At 40.1% G+C, this 13617-nt stretch overlaps 1 protein-coding gene across 1 annotated transcript; it reads right to left on the bottom strand.

The window, feature by feature from the left end:
* Positions 1-12055: 12055 nt before the first annotated feature.
* On the bottom strand, positions 12056-13580 carry LOC143345739 (short-chain-enoyl-CoA hydratase). The gene is made up of 4 exons (XM_076773115.1): positions 13346-13580; positions 12973-13226; positions 12603-12897; positions 12056-12507 (listed from the first exon to the last, which is right to left on the bottom strand). The coding sequence occupies exons 1-4, from the start codon at positions 13455-13457 to the stop codon at positions 12230-12232; spliced, it is 939 nt and encodes a 312-aa protein (XP_076629230.1). The 5' UTR covers positions 13458-13580; the 3' UTR covers positions 12056-12229.
* Between the last annotated feature and the right edge of the window lie 37 nt (positions 13581-13617).

Here is a 13617-nt window from a genome sequence, read left to right on the forward strand (position 1 = left end):
GACGCGACGCGGCCACGCCATCCGCGAAGAAAGGGCGGACGAGGCCGCGGAGAGATCCGGGATTCCTGGAAATTATCACCTCCGGGGACTGTACCCGCGATTGCTCATTCGGTACGCCAAGCACAAAAGCGTTGGTATCTTTCAATATTCGTATCGAACGCTCTGGCTAAATTCTAATGCAACGACTTGAACCAGTCGTGAACTTGTGCACGACGTATGTAAATGCATTACAGCGATCTTTTGAACAGCTCTAAAAAGGACGTTGTTGACTTTTTGTAAATCCAAACGTAAAAAACGGGATTCCTGGAAATTACCACCTACGGGGACTGTTCCCGCGATTGCTCATTCGGTACGCCAAGCACAAAAGCGTTGGTATCTTTCAATATTCGTATCGAACGCTCTGGCTAAATTCTAATGCAACGACTTGAACCAGTCGTGAACTTGTGCACGACGTATGTAAATGCATTACAGCGATCTTTTGAACAGCTCTAAAAAGGACGTTGTTGACTTTTTGTAAATCCAAACGTAAAAAACGGGATTCCTGGAAATTACCACCTACAGGGACTGTTCCCGCGATTGCTCATTCGGTACGCCAAGAACAAAAGCGTTGGTATCTTTCAATATTCGTATCGAACCAGTCGTGAACTTGTGCACGACGTATGTAAATGCATTACAGCGATCTTTTGAACAGCTCTAAAACAGAACGTTGTTGACTTTTTGTAAATCCAAACGTAAAACTTGGATATTAATGGAATATATGTTTCTCGATGACAAAAGGAACCGTGTACACCTTGGAGACACCGGGACATCGAATCAAAAGTGGGAGAAATTACTGTATAAAATATATTTCTAGTCTCCTTTGGAACTGTTGTATGTATTTTTCGACTACGACCCTACGACTGTTTTCTTTTTTAATTTCGTCAACAACGTCGGTGCCGCGGACCGGTTTAGCAGGCTTCGATTCGTGTAGACGAGGACGAGTATGGCGGACAGCGAAACAGCTGCCTTTGATCTCTTTTGGGCCTCGATTTCGGAGACCTTGGCTCCGCGCGCCCACTCGCGGAACTCGATCGACCTCGCTCGACGCCTGGAACTCGTCGAATGCGGATACGTTTCAGCAACACCGAATCCTTACGAGTTTTTTATTTATTTATCTGTCAGTAGTATTCTCCCGACGTTTGCAATTTGTGCCGAGGAACTTTTTCGGATAAATTAAGAATCGTTCCCCTTAATTTTACGCGATCGTTTGCTTCGTCGTATTAAAACAACATTAAATTGATAAGTTATGTTCGCATCTGGATAAAATGAACGATCGGCATTCCTGCTTTTCCCGAATACCTCGGTAGAAAACACGCGGATTATGTACACGTAATAGCGCAGGGGATGCTTGCTCGTCAATTCCAGAATTTAGACAGGAATTAATTACGGACTTGATTGGACAGCGAGACGTCAATGACGGCATTCCTTTGCCACTCAGGCTGCGTCACGAATTGCGAACCGAGGATGCAAGTGTACTGCAAATCAAACGACAATGCGAGGAATGCTACAAAGTAAATATGAAGAAACTGCGAATTTGCGTGAAACGACATCATAAAGGTTGAGACCGTCGCCTAGCGTGGAATAAGAATCTTCGAAGAACAGTATACGTAATTTTCCAAAGGAACATCCTTTGGAAAAAGTAGAACACGCTACGGAACCGGAACTGCCTATTTCCATATCACCCCGTACGCGTTCGTCGCGTCCATCCATCCCCAACAGCCATTTTTAATCTCGCAGAGAGTTTCTAACGTCGATATTGACTTTGTTTAAACTGTCGTTTACAGCGTTTCTGCCCGTGTCAGTGAAAGGATTAACGCGTCCACTGGCGTGACTGCCTCGATCGAGGCAAGTAAATAGCACTGGTTTTCTTTTAAATCCTCCCGGGATTGTCAGGCCCAAGGTTATCCTACGCTCGGACAATCATCTGGCAAATTAATATTGAGCGACTGTTTAAACGGTCGAGCGAATGGTGTTCGAGGACGCTTCCGTTATCGAGTGTTCTACGCCGCGACTATTTAATCGACGACCGCAGGGGGAACTGATCTCCACTCGTAAAAGATCGTGACAGCGGTATCTACTCGGTGACTGTCGTAGATTAACAGATGCCATTTTTACTACTCGATGACTGTCGTTCAATTAACGGATACCAGTTTTATACTTGGCAATCGTATCGCGAACGGGCAAAAACGGGACGATTCGTTTGAGAGCGTGCTAGGCAGCCATCTAGGTTCCCGACAAGGGGAGGATATTTGTTTATTCACTAAACGAAAACCCCATTAATGTGCAATAATAGTAGAACATGATAGTCAAAATAAGGTTGTAAAGGTAATTTTAACAAAACTGAAATACACAGTTTTTGAATTACGAATATTCCCGTTGATCAAGTCGAAATCTCGAATGTTTTCTTGTAAAAGTGCCTGAGAAATGCACGATTTTTTCGTCGAACGGAACGCGACTGTAACGCATTAAATTTGATTAATTTCGCCTGTCCGTGAAGCATCCTTGGAGAAGGATTTCGTCCGGAGCTCGACGATAACAATTTCGCCTTGAGAGGAGGCAGGCGAGGCAAATAAAGTAATCCAAGGGAAATAAGAATTATTCCCTTAACGCAACGACGGACAAAGAAATCCTGCGAACAGTGTTTACGTGCACTTCCAATTAAGCGCCCAGCTTCGCGGACGCTTAATCGAAAAGATCTGTTTTGCTTAATTTGTCCAGTAAGGGAGAAAGGACTGCTCGAGACAGTCGCCTTTATCCTTTTAGTAACTATTTAACAGAAACGCGGACCGGCTGGGCGATCGACGTTTCGTTATTGACTTGGTTTTCAATAAACTTTTCCTGTATTTTCGTTGGAGCAAACGAGAGGAAAAAAAGCAACAAAGACAGACGGAAGAAATCAGGTTTCCATTTCCATTGTATGCGTAATGAGACATTTTATATCGCGACGCAGTAGGAACGGTTTTGCAATGATTTCAGTAATATTTAAACTAACGTTCACCGTCGTGGAATTATTATTTTACGCTTTTGCCGTTGCCGTTTGTGTACCAACGTTGTTTTATTTTGTTTATCTAAATTATCGCGAGTATAGTCTTGCTATGAATTATCGCTCGTATATCCGTTACACGAAGATAGAAGGAGCCCTCTGTAACTGAGAACTATACAAGACGCATTCTTAATCTCCCAAGGTATAATCGTAATAAATTTTTCAAGAATCACCGAATGCTTCTGCAGCCTTTAATTAATATTTCAGTAATCACTTTAATTCTTCCCCGGGAGAATAACGTTCTAAATAAGTGAAACTTTTATATAACAGTTTGAAACAATTACTTTCAAAATCCCTGATTTCAAACGTGCCATGTTAAAGAGCTACAGGGTGTTCGGCCAACCCTGGGAAAAATTTTAATGGGAGATTCTACAGGCCAAAATAAGACGAAAATCAAGAATACCAATTTCTTGATCAAGGCTTCGTTAAAAAGTTATTAACATTCAAATTCTGCCTGTAGAACAGCAGTTTGACCAGATATTTGAATTTTTTTCTCGAAAGTGGGTAGGATTTCAGGGATATGTCTATTCACCAAAAATGCTTGTAATTGACCGCTGGAACTATAAATAATTTTTTCAAAACGATTTGAAATTTTTTAATTTCTCCGAAAAATTTAGGCACCTGCCCCCCCTTGTCGATTTTTCTTAAAAATTAGGTTTTGATTTTTAGTAATTTTGTTTGACGCCCTACAGAAAAGTTGTGTAATACTTTTTTTGTAGGTATCCATGAGCTCTACTTCCAGACTAAATTTCATTCAAATATATTCACTATTATAAGAGTTGTGGCTATTTGAAAATTGGACCACTTTTATGGGGTTTTCCTCATTTTACGGTGTCAAGGACCAACTTTTCGAATATTTTTACGATTTGTACATATTCTCCACCAAAATACGCGTAGTTTGCTTTTTTAAACATGAAAATCGTCCAATCCGTTCAGAAGTTATGACGTTTTAAAGATTCGCATGAAAATTCGGGCAGACATTTCTGGCTAGAAATTATATTTTCGGTAAGGAATTTTTTTCTCGAAACTGAGTAGGATTTCGGGGGTATGTCTAATGACTAAAAATGATTGTAATTGGCCCCAGAATATGAAAATAATTTTTTTAGAACGATTCGAAATTTTTTAATAACTTCTCAACGAAGCCTCAGTCAATAAATTGATATTCTTGATTTTCGTCCTATTTTGGCCTCTAGAATCTCCCATTACAATTTCTCCCAGAGAATGTCAAGATGTCAATGATTCCCAGATGCTCTCAGCAACGAGCAAAGTCGAACAATGCTTCGAAGGACTGTGTCCATAAAAATCCTCTTTCCTCGGACGCTGAAGTAGCGATTCGTCCAACTTTACGAGGACCTCGGAGCTTTTAAAAATTCCAACGAGAATTTGATCGTCGATATTAGGTCGATAGGTCTAAAAACTGACCATGAAACGGTTAAACGATCACGGCCCGGTGTGGACGGATCCCAAGGAAGATCGATGGCTCGTAAACAGACCTGTTGCACGTCCGAGTCGAAGGAATTCGTTACGACTCGTTTCTTCTGTCCCAAGGTCCGCGCGAAAGAAACTCTCTCAGGCGTCGCTTAAATATTTCCGCGGTCCGAATTCCCAATAAATCACGGCGCGGCGGTTATCGCGGCTAACCCGCGGCTCGCGCCCGTATGATTAATCGATCTTAAGCGCGGCGGCTCGTCGATCGCAGATAAAACCGATAGAACGACTACCGACACCTGAATAATTTCTACGGGCCGAGTCTGCTAGGATCGCGATAATCCGTGCGTTGAACTGAGGCGTCTTCCTTTTAGGAAACCTGTAAATCCTGTATCGATCGCGCTCGACCGTTGCCGTGGAACGATCAAAGGGAAGAATCACGACTCAATCGATCCCTCTTTATTTACCAGCTTTCGCGGGACCGTGTCGATCTCTTTTCGCAGTCGAACTTTCGTTAGAATTTTGCCTTTCCGTCGCTAAAAGTCTTACGAGTGAAATTTCGAGGAAATGCAAGAGAGAAATTTCATGGAAAGGTCCGAAGAGACGATGGTTTCTTTAGAGATCCAGTTTTAAGGCAGACTCAAAACGCTCGCGTTGCAACTCGACAACATTCCAGCGCGAACGCAGCAATTACCCATTATATTCTTGCGATATCGTTCGGTGCTTTTTGCCAGCTCGTTAACGGCCGACCGGATTGAGCAACGGGGAAAAGGTTCGAACTATCTCGAAGATGACGAAGAGCCAGATGCTGACCGAAAAAGTGAAAACGCGACGGGGCGAGAGAACCGGGAGAACGAGTAGGCAGTGAACTTTGCTCTTCCAACTACGATACCAGGACGAGTCGCAGTCGAAATTCAAGTAAAATGATACAAGAACACCGGAGATTACGATTGTTAATTGCATTCGTTTAAATTATTTGTTCTTGAAAAAACAGTGACACATAGTCTTAACAAAGTCTCACAGGTAGGTAAAATTAAAGGCTTCCATTTCCAAATATTCATTTTCGTTGCCAATAAAGTCGAAGAATGTCTTTCCAAACTTTTCCAGGAATGGTGATTTTTCAATATGGTTCTATTGTTTCGGAAGCAGCCTGTACACACGACACGAGCGTTCGTGCGTAATTGATTGTTGAACACGAATAAACGACCGATCGGAGATACTGTCGTCGATCGCCTTTTATCAATGCAAATGCACACATGTATTTCACGATGCGGAGCCGCGATACTAGGACTTTTCGCTGTCGTTATCGTTGGCCTTTGGGACCCAATACACCCACGCGTACCACCTTTCTGCGTGCTCGGGACAAACGCGTAGGTGAGGACCATTGATCGCGCGACACCAATAAGCGTGACGCGCGCGGCAGCCAGGTGACAAAATTGTTTCGCGTTAATCATTCGAAACGGCAGGCTAAATCTTCGACCAGCAAAACGAAACACGTAACGATCGAAAATAACACCGTTCATTTGTTTCTCCAAACTTAATAGAATTTTTTAAATCTATAATAAAAATTAAATATTTCAGATTACGAAAGAAACAAAAATTATAAACTACGACTAGACCAGTTTGACGAAATGTCTTGATAATTTTCACAATTTTATCGTTGTATTTAAAATTTGGCAACCGTGGATATTTTGAAGATAGTGTGAAACATTGAACGAATATAATTTTACCAAATAATTCCGTCGTATAATACGAAGCTTCCATCGGAATGTAATTATATCAAGTATTCGTTAATAATGCTGGACGAAACATTCGAACTGCACGTACAGCGATTAATTCAGGGTAATCAGGTTTTCGGTGCGTGGGGGACAGTTCGAAGTCAATTTAATGCGTTAAATTCTGTGGATGTGTTTCGTCGTGATAATGTCGCTTTCAAAGTTAATTCGATGGCACGATATCGGGATCGATGCGTCCAGTTTTGCTGCGACGAAAACACCGAACGCAAACCGCCATTTCCTGGTACCGATTCAAGGAATAATATCGAAAAAGAAACGTACAAAATTGCTTTTTTCAAGCCTTAACAAATATACTGGTACAACAATAAAATATACAATCAGGGAGAGGGTGGAGAAATTTTTCGACGAAAATAAAAAATTTCAAATCGTTCTAAAAAAAATATTTTTAGTTCCGGGGGTCAATTATAAACATTTTTGGTGAATAGACATATCCCCGAAATCCTACGCAGTTTCGAGAAAAAAATTCAGTAAGTGGAGAAATTTTTCGACGAAAATAAAAAATTTCAAATCGTTCTAAAAAAAATATTTTTAGTTCCGGGGGTCAATTATAAACATTTTTGGTGAATAGACATATCCCCGAAATCCTACGCAGTTTCGAGAAAAAAATTCAGTAAGTGGAGAAATTTTTCGACGTAAATAAAAAATTTCAAATCGTTCTAAAAAAAATATTTTTAGTTCCGGGGGTTAATTACAAACATTTTTGGTGAATAAACATACCCCCGAAATCCTACGCAGTTTTGAGAAAAAAATTCAGTAAGTGAACAAATTTTTCGGTGAAAAAAAAATTTTCAAATCGTTCTAAAAAAATTATTTATAATTCCAGGGGTCAATTACAAACATTTTTGGTGGATACACATACCCCCGAAATCCTACTCACTTTCGAGAAAAAAATTCTTTTATTTTCAATTTTATTTTTATTTTTAAATCGCAAGAAGAATAGAATATACATCTTCTATTGCCGCTATGATTTCAGGAATTAACGAAAGCTTTGTAGTTTATATTCCAGAGCCATCGCTAAAGTCCCTCCGACCCTTTTGTCCAAAGTTGAACGTGGTAACCGGTGGCCAGTTTTCGAGATTCAATTTCATGCAAATCGATCTTCTCGTCGGCGAAGTTTCGCGGAAAATCTGCTCGTCCCAGGGCCACGCCCTGTTTATATTATCGAGCTGGTACGCGTGTACGCGAGCCACGCGTGAAAGATGCGTTTTGCATACGACTGTACGTACGGATAAAGGACTACTCCGCGGGCAGGTAGCTCGAGATGTGTCGAGGAATCGAGTTCAAGGACCTCGCTTTTCCGGAATAGAATGCTAGCCGCGCGCACTGTTTATGCGAATGCACCGGAGTGGCTGGATGCGCCTCTCAGCGGACGACTCGACGATCTGTATTCAGGAAATACGTTCCCGAAGAATGTTCTGCCAGTCGCGATCAAAGAAAAATAGTATACGTCGAGAAAGGTTGTCGTAATTGGCTACCTTTCGATATTTCCTTACATTAAAACGTTCTTCGTTGTCTCTGTAAAAACAAACGTAACACGGAGTTTCCATTTTACGTCCTTCGAAAGTTTACGGAGCTACGTGGATGAAAAAATATCGGATTTGTCGAATTTAACCTCGCAAAATACGATCTGAAAAATCTTCTGCCCGGAGAAGTCATCTTACTGGCTGACCGAGTGTTTCGATTCGCACATTGCGAACTTTACGATCGTTTAAATCGTTCGTCGAGTGGACAAACGATCGTTTGAGATCCCGACTGGTCTCAAAAGTTAAAGCAGAAGCCATCGTAAAGTTCAGATATCAACCTTAACAGAGTCGCACTAGCTTCTACTGTACCTCGATTGTCCACCCACGCCTCGCTATAAGAGTAAACACGTCTTTCGAACGAACCATCGAACCGTTGGAATCCCAAATAATTGTACGAATATATAATTTGAAAAAACTATCCTCCTTATTAGCGAATCACGATTCTCGACGAAAATTAGAATCTTCCTGGATTAGAACTATTTCCAGAAGTTAAACTCGTACAGTTCAGAAATCAGCCCTGCAGAACGAGCGCGAGAGATCAACTTTTACGATCCCAAACCGATCCTCGAAGCCAAGAATGTAAAACCTTTTCCTCCGGAAGAATCGTTCTGTTCTTATCGTTAGTAGCTCGCTAGTTTCGGATCCACCCTGTAGAACACGTTGTTATCGTTTTCTATACTTGTTGGAATAGGCGCGAGGCCTTCGCCAGACGCTGGTTATCGGGCGGAGAACAAGAAGATGGCATAAATTCGCGTCATAGAGGCGACTCTCGTCGATCGGTGGAGGACGTTCGAGCGCTGAAACGGTCGTGGTAAATTTCACGGGATACGCCAGGATACGTCGATCCTGCGTGGAAAATATTCTCTTTCGTCGTCGCGGTCGTTCGCGAAACGCAAGACAACGACGTAACCTGTTGCTGGACACGGGAGAGGGAGGGTATTTTACGTCCATCCGCCTCGTAAAACGTAATGGTTAAGTGGCATGCAGATACGATCAACGCGAGCTACAGAACGGACTGAGACGCGGTGCACCGTATAAAGGACCCCGAAACGACTGGCTCTCGTCCTGCCATGCATAGCGTATGAAAATTGCTTAGGCTGAATCCGTTTTCCCGGGCCTCGTCGGCACGCGTAATGGCACGGACGAAGGAGGAAAGTGGGCCCGAAACGAGCCGCTCGAGGTACGTAATTTCAGTAAACCGCCGCGCGTCCGTACCACGAAACGAAATTCCACCCGTATTCGTATTGTTTATTACTGATATTTCTGAGATTCTATTAGTCGCAGACGATATGGAAATGTTCGCGAGAATAGCAAGGGGGTTTTCGAACCGACAAACGACGCTGGGGGTTAATGGAAGTCGCAGGAGGAGAGAAATAGGGTCTTATATGGGGTGGATACGAAATATTACTAATAAGGCCCTTAGACGAAGGGATATTGGGTAATTAATCGAGGAGTGTATAGTATAGAAACGGAGGATCGGTCGAGTGCTTGCGAGAAAGACGAGAGCGTGGCCCTCTATTGGCGAGCACGGAAGGCAACGCCACAGAGTGAAGCAGTACAATGGATTTACAGAAATTCTAGAATATCAGACGTTTCGATGAAGAATCCAAATTATGAATTAAAATGAATTTTATTCGTTATGAACATAATGAAAAATGAAGCGTGTTAGTATTGTTACTGCAACGCGAGCGACACTAGCTTCTTGCAAGGAGTAGGAGCGTGTCGATTTGCCTCTCCCATCGGAAAGAATTTTTCTTTCGCCTGTTCGCTCGTAACAATAAGACATTGTAGGATCGCGTGGTGATTCGTGAAAGGCACTGGCATCTTCCTCTCAAATGCCACGTACACGCTGATCGGAAAGAAGACCCTGGGAACCGCCCTTTTGTCTTTCGTGCCAGGTTTCGCCTGATCATTAACGTTCTTCTTCTTTTAACCAATTTGTTTTTAAGTTTTGTCAATCTTCTCACAGAGAATGCATCGAAGATCATTGATGGATAAAAAAATCGAATGCTTTTAATAGATATCCTTAGAATAATAATGCATCGATAAGAGCGTCTCCGGGTGTTCTTTGGGTCTCGTTTGAGAAGCGTAGATCGATCGCGACGAAGATCCAGAAACGTTGTTTCGAAAGCCCGACAGGTCGTCCAAAGGAGGAGCAACAAAAAGGTGGCTAGAGTCCTTGGGGAAAGGTAAGATAGAAGGAAGAAACGAAAGAAAGAACAGCCGTGGACGCTGATCGCGCGGATTTGCGGGCGCAACATTCACCAGGTCGAGCAGGGAGGAAGGCACACTTGGTGGGGAGGACCTTCTGGTTACGAAGGGGACTCTCGTCCTGACTCCTGGTTACAAGGAGGAGGAGGAGGGATACGAACGATTGCGCAACAATGCACCGCCACCTGCACTCGTTTCGTCACACAGCTTCAACTGGCTCGACTGTGGTTGGCCGGTTCGCATTACTTTCGCCAATTAAGCCTGCGGACGGTCGTTGTTGTTCAACTTGAATATGAAATTCCACCATTATTCCGAATTCCAGTCCAATGAATGCATCGACAACGGCGACCACCCTAAAGAAACCTTATCGCACCATGGTGCACAACCAGTGCATCGAGTGCATCGGATGCGTCTTCGATGCGGGAAACAGACTTATACTGAGTCGAGCAAATTTTATTCCCAACAAAGACTAACAAAAAAGAATAACGTACAGTGCTGGTAAAAATAATATTCTTCGCATATTTAGAAGAACCGTAACTCTTTTGGATGGAAATTAGTGTGGAGGAAAAATGGAGGAGCTGGAAAAGGTGATGGAAAGTTCTCAACGCACGCGTGCATCGGGTTGCCTATCGTTAGGAGTATATCGATCTATCGAAGTATCAAAGTACTTTTATATTATGTGTATATGATATTCGAAATTTATTCGTTGCATTCGAATATCTATGAAATTATTTGGATAGTGGAATGGTGGAATAATGGAAATTTAAAACTTGCGTTCCTTTTAAAAAGCAAATGCTAAACAGCAACGATATATCGAACGATTTTCGATTATTTTAACCATTCAATATACAATAGATTCCTTAACTAAAATCTATAGATCAAAGTAAGATTAATTCGTCCTATTCTCGTAATGTTTCTTCATTATTGATGGAATAATGACATCAATTATTCGAATTAAATATGCTGGTTAGAATGTTTTCGATATACGATGTTCTCAGCGAAGATCGTACCGAATATGTACATATTTGATCTACAATTTCAGTTAATAACGATGAGGGGAATATACCGTCCGAAGAGGCAGAAAAGGAATTGTTAATAAATACCGATTGCCCGCTCAAACTGATACTGAATTACATTCGGAATGTGGTAAACTTGGAAGACACGAGTAAGCGAAACTTAATTTAAAAATTTCTAATAATTTCTCCAAATTCGTAAACTGTAAACACGCAGATATTTTCAGCTGAATTCGATTTATGCGATGAAGTTAATTGTCATTTAAGAAAAGTTTCCTTCTTTGAGCCTCATACTTCTGGTCTCGACGTCTTCGTTGCAAATTTAACATATTTAATAATCGTATATCAACGTAAGTATACACATTATACAGGGTGTGCAACCACCTCTGGGAAAAATTTTAATGGGAGATTTTGGAGGCCAAAATAAGACGAAAATCGAGAATATCAATTTCTTGACTGAGGCTTCATTAAAAAATTATTAAAAAATTTCAAATCATACTAAAAAAATTATATTCAGTTACAGGGGTCAATTACAAGCATTTTTGGTGAATAGACCTACCCCCGAAATCTTAACCATTTTCGAGAAAAAAATTCGAGAAGGTGCCTAAATTTTTCGACGAAAAAAAAAATTTCGAATCGTTCTGGAAAAATTATTTTCAATTGCAGGGGTCAATTACAATCACTTTTTGTCATTAGACATACCTTCGAAATCCTACCTACTTTCTAGAAAAAAATTCAGTACGGTCGGAACTTTAAACGTTAATAACTTTTTAACGAAGCCTCCATCAAAAAATTAGTATTTTTGATTTTCGATTTATTTTGGCCTCTAGAATCTCCCATTAAAATTTTTCGCAGGGATGGCCGAACACCCTGTATAAAATACCATTTATTTTAAATTTTATTTACGTAGGTGATGCGAATGGTCAAATGATTAATTTCACGCCGCTCATCGGTGGAAAAACAGCGAAAAGATGCAATGACATACTATTAAAAACACACGTATCTCATAGAAAAGATTCATTCATTAAATCTACATTAAAAATAAAATAATAATATAAATAAATTTGTACAGTCACGATTATAGCAAATTTTGATTTCTATGTACACGTTGTTATGTGGAGTTTTTTCTTTCAACAAAATCAGTTATGTTAAGTATAGTAACGTATTAGTAAATTTTTACAAAAGATCTTTATCCAATTCTTTAAAACTTGCATCCACTGGCGTTATATTATAAAATTTACCATGCCTACCTAGCTTTTCACTGACAAATCGATTTGCTCCTGTAACACCCTCTTCAAATAATAAATGAGATGCATTATCTTTCTCAAACTGTAAAGCTTCCTCTAGTTGTTTAGCAGAAAATGTAGCAAAATGAGTAGAAACACGATCGGCAAGCATAGGTTTTTGTGGGAACTTAACAAATGATTTTGCAAAATTTACTGCACAACCTAGTGCTGCAAATAAAAAAATATACTTGTATTTGAAAATATTTATGTTATATTGTACTTTAATATTCATCAGTGGTATAACCTTATAATTGAAACCCTACCTGAACCAGTATGTGTGCACCGAGTAACTAGACCCCAATTAAATGCCTCATTCCCAGAAATAGCACGGCCTGTTAAGATAAGTTCCATTGCTCTTCCATATCCAATTAGAGCAGGTAAGCGAACAGTACCACCACATAGTATGGGAATACCAAAACGTCTATTAAAAAATCCTAATACTGCACTGTCTTCCATTATTCTTATATCACACATTAAGGCAAGTTCGAACCCTATGCCTATAGCATATCCACTTATAGCAGCAACTAAAGGTTTTTTAATTAATTCAATTTTATCAGCCTACAAATAATCGAGTAATTAACTAGTATAATATAAACAACTTTTTATAAACATTCAAAAATTTAATGATTTTACCAATGGCCCAAATTGTGGTAATGTTTCCTCATTCGTTCCATCGTATTTGGCAATTTCTTTAAGATCATAGCCACCGCAAAAGTTACCACCAATACCATGAAGTACACCAACTACAGACTCTTTGTCATTTTCAAATTTCTCTAATTCATCCGACAGTTCTTGTGCTGTTACAGTATCTAAACAATTCTTTGTTTGCGGGCGATTTATACCAATTATTGTGACTCCCTCAAAACTATCTATCACAATATTCTTCTCTGCAATTATTTAGAGTTACTATTAGATACAATGGCCTACAAAAATCTTGGCACACAAGAATAAAATTTGCCTAACTTAATTTTATTGATATTTTAATAGAGTACTTTAAATTATTTACCTTTTTCTACTTCAATTTTTCTATTTTCTGCTGGTTTTGAGGTTAAACATCTGTTTAAGTTATATTTACAATACTGATTAATTGTTCCTGACAATCTCTTTAAAGAATGCATTTGTAATACTAAATTCTATTCAAAAAGCACAGAATACTTTTTATAACTATGTTATTTATGTTAAATGATTAAGAGAGAAGTAAATTTACAAAATCTTTACAGTGCATTTTCATAGCACAATTGTATAGGAACACTATGTTCCGACATATTGCATTTTAAG

This window comes from Colletes latitarsis, chromosome 9 (genome assembly GCF_051014445.1).
Source record: "Colletes latitarsis isolate SP2378_abdomen chromosome 9, iyColLati1, whole genome shotgun sequence".
NCBI lineage: Eukaryota > Metazoa > Arthropoda > Insecta > Hymenoptera > Colletidae > Colletes > Colletes latitarsis.

Coding starts and splice junctions, on each gene's coding strand:
- LOC143345739 (XM_076773115.1), bottom strand. CDS start 13,457: ATGCATTCTTTAAAGAGATTGTCAGGAACAATTAATCAGTATTGTAAA. Junction 13,227..13,345: donor AAAAATTGAAGTAGAAAAAG/GTAAATAATTTA, acceptor AAATAATTGCAG/AGAAGAATATTGTGATAGAT. Junction 12,508..12,602: donor GTGCACACATACTGGTTCAG/GTAGGGTTTCAA, acceptor TTTTATTTGCAG/CACTAGGTTGTGCAGTAAAT.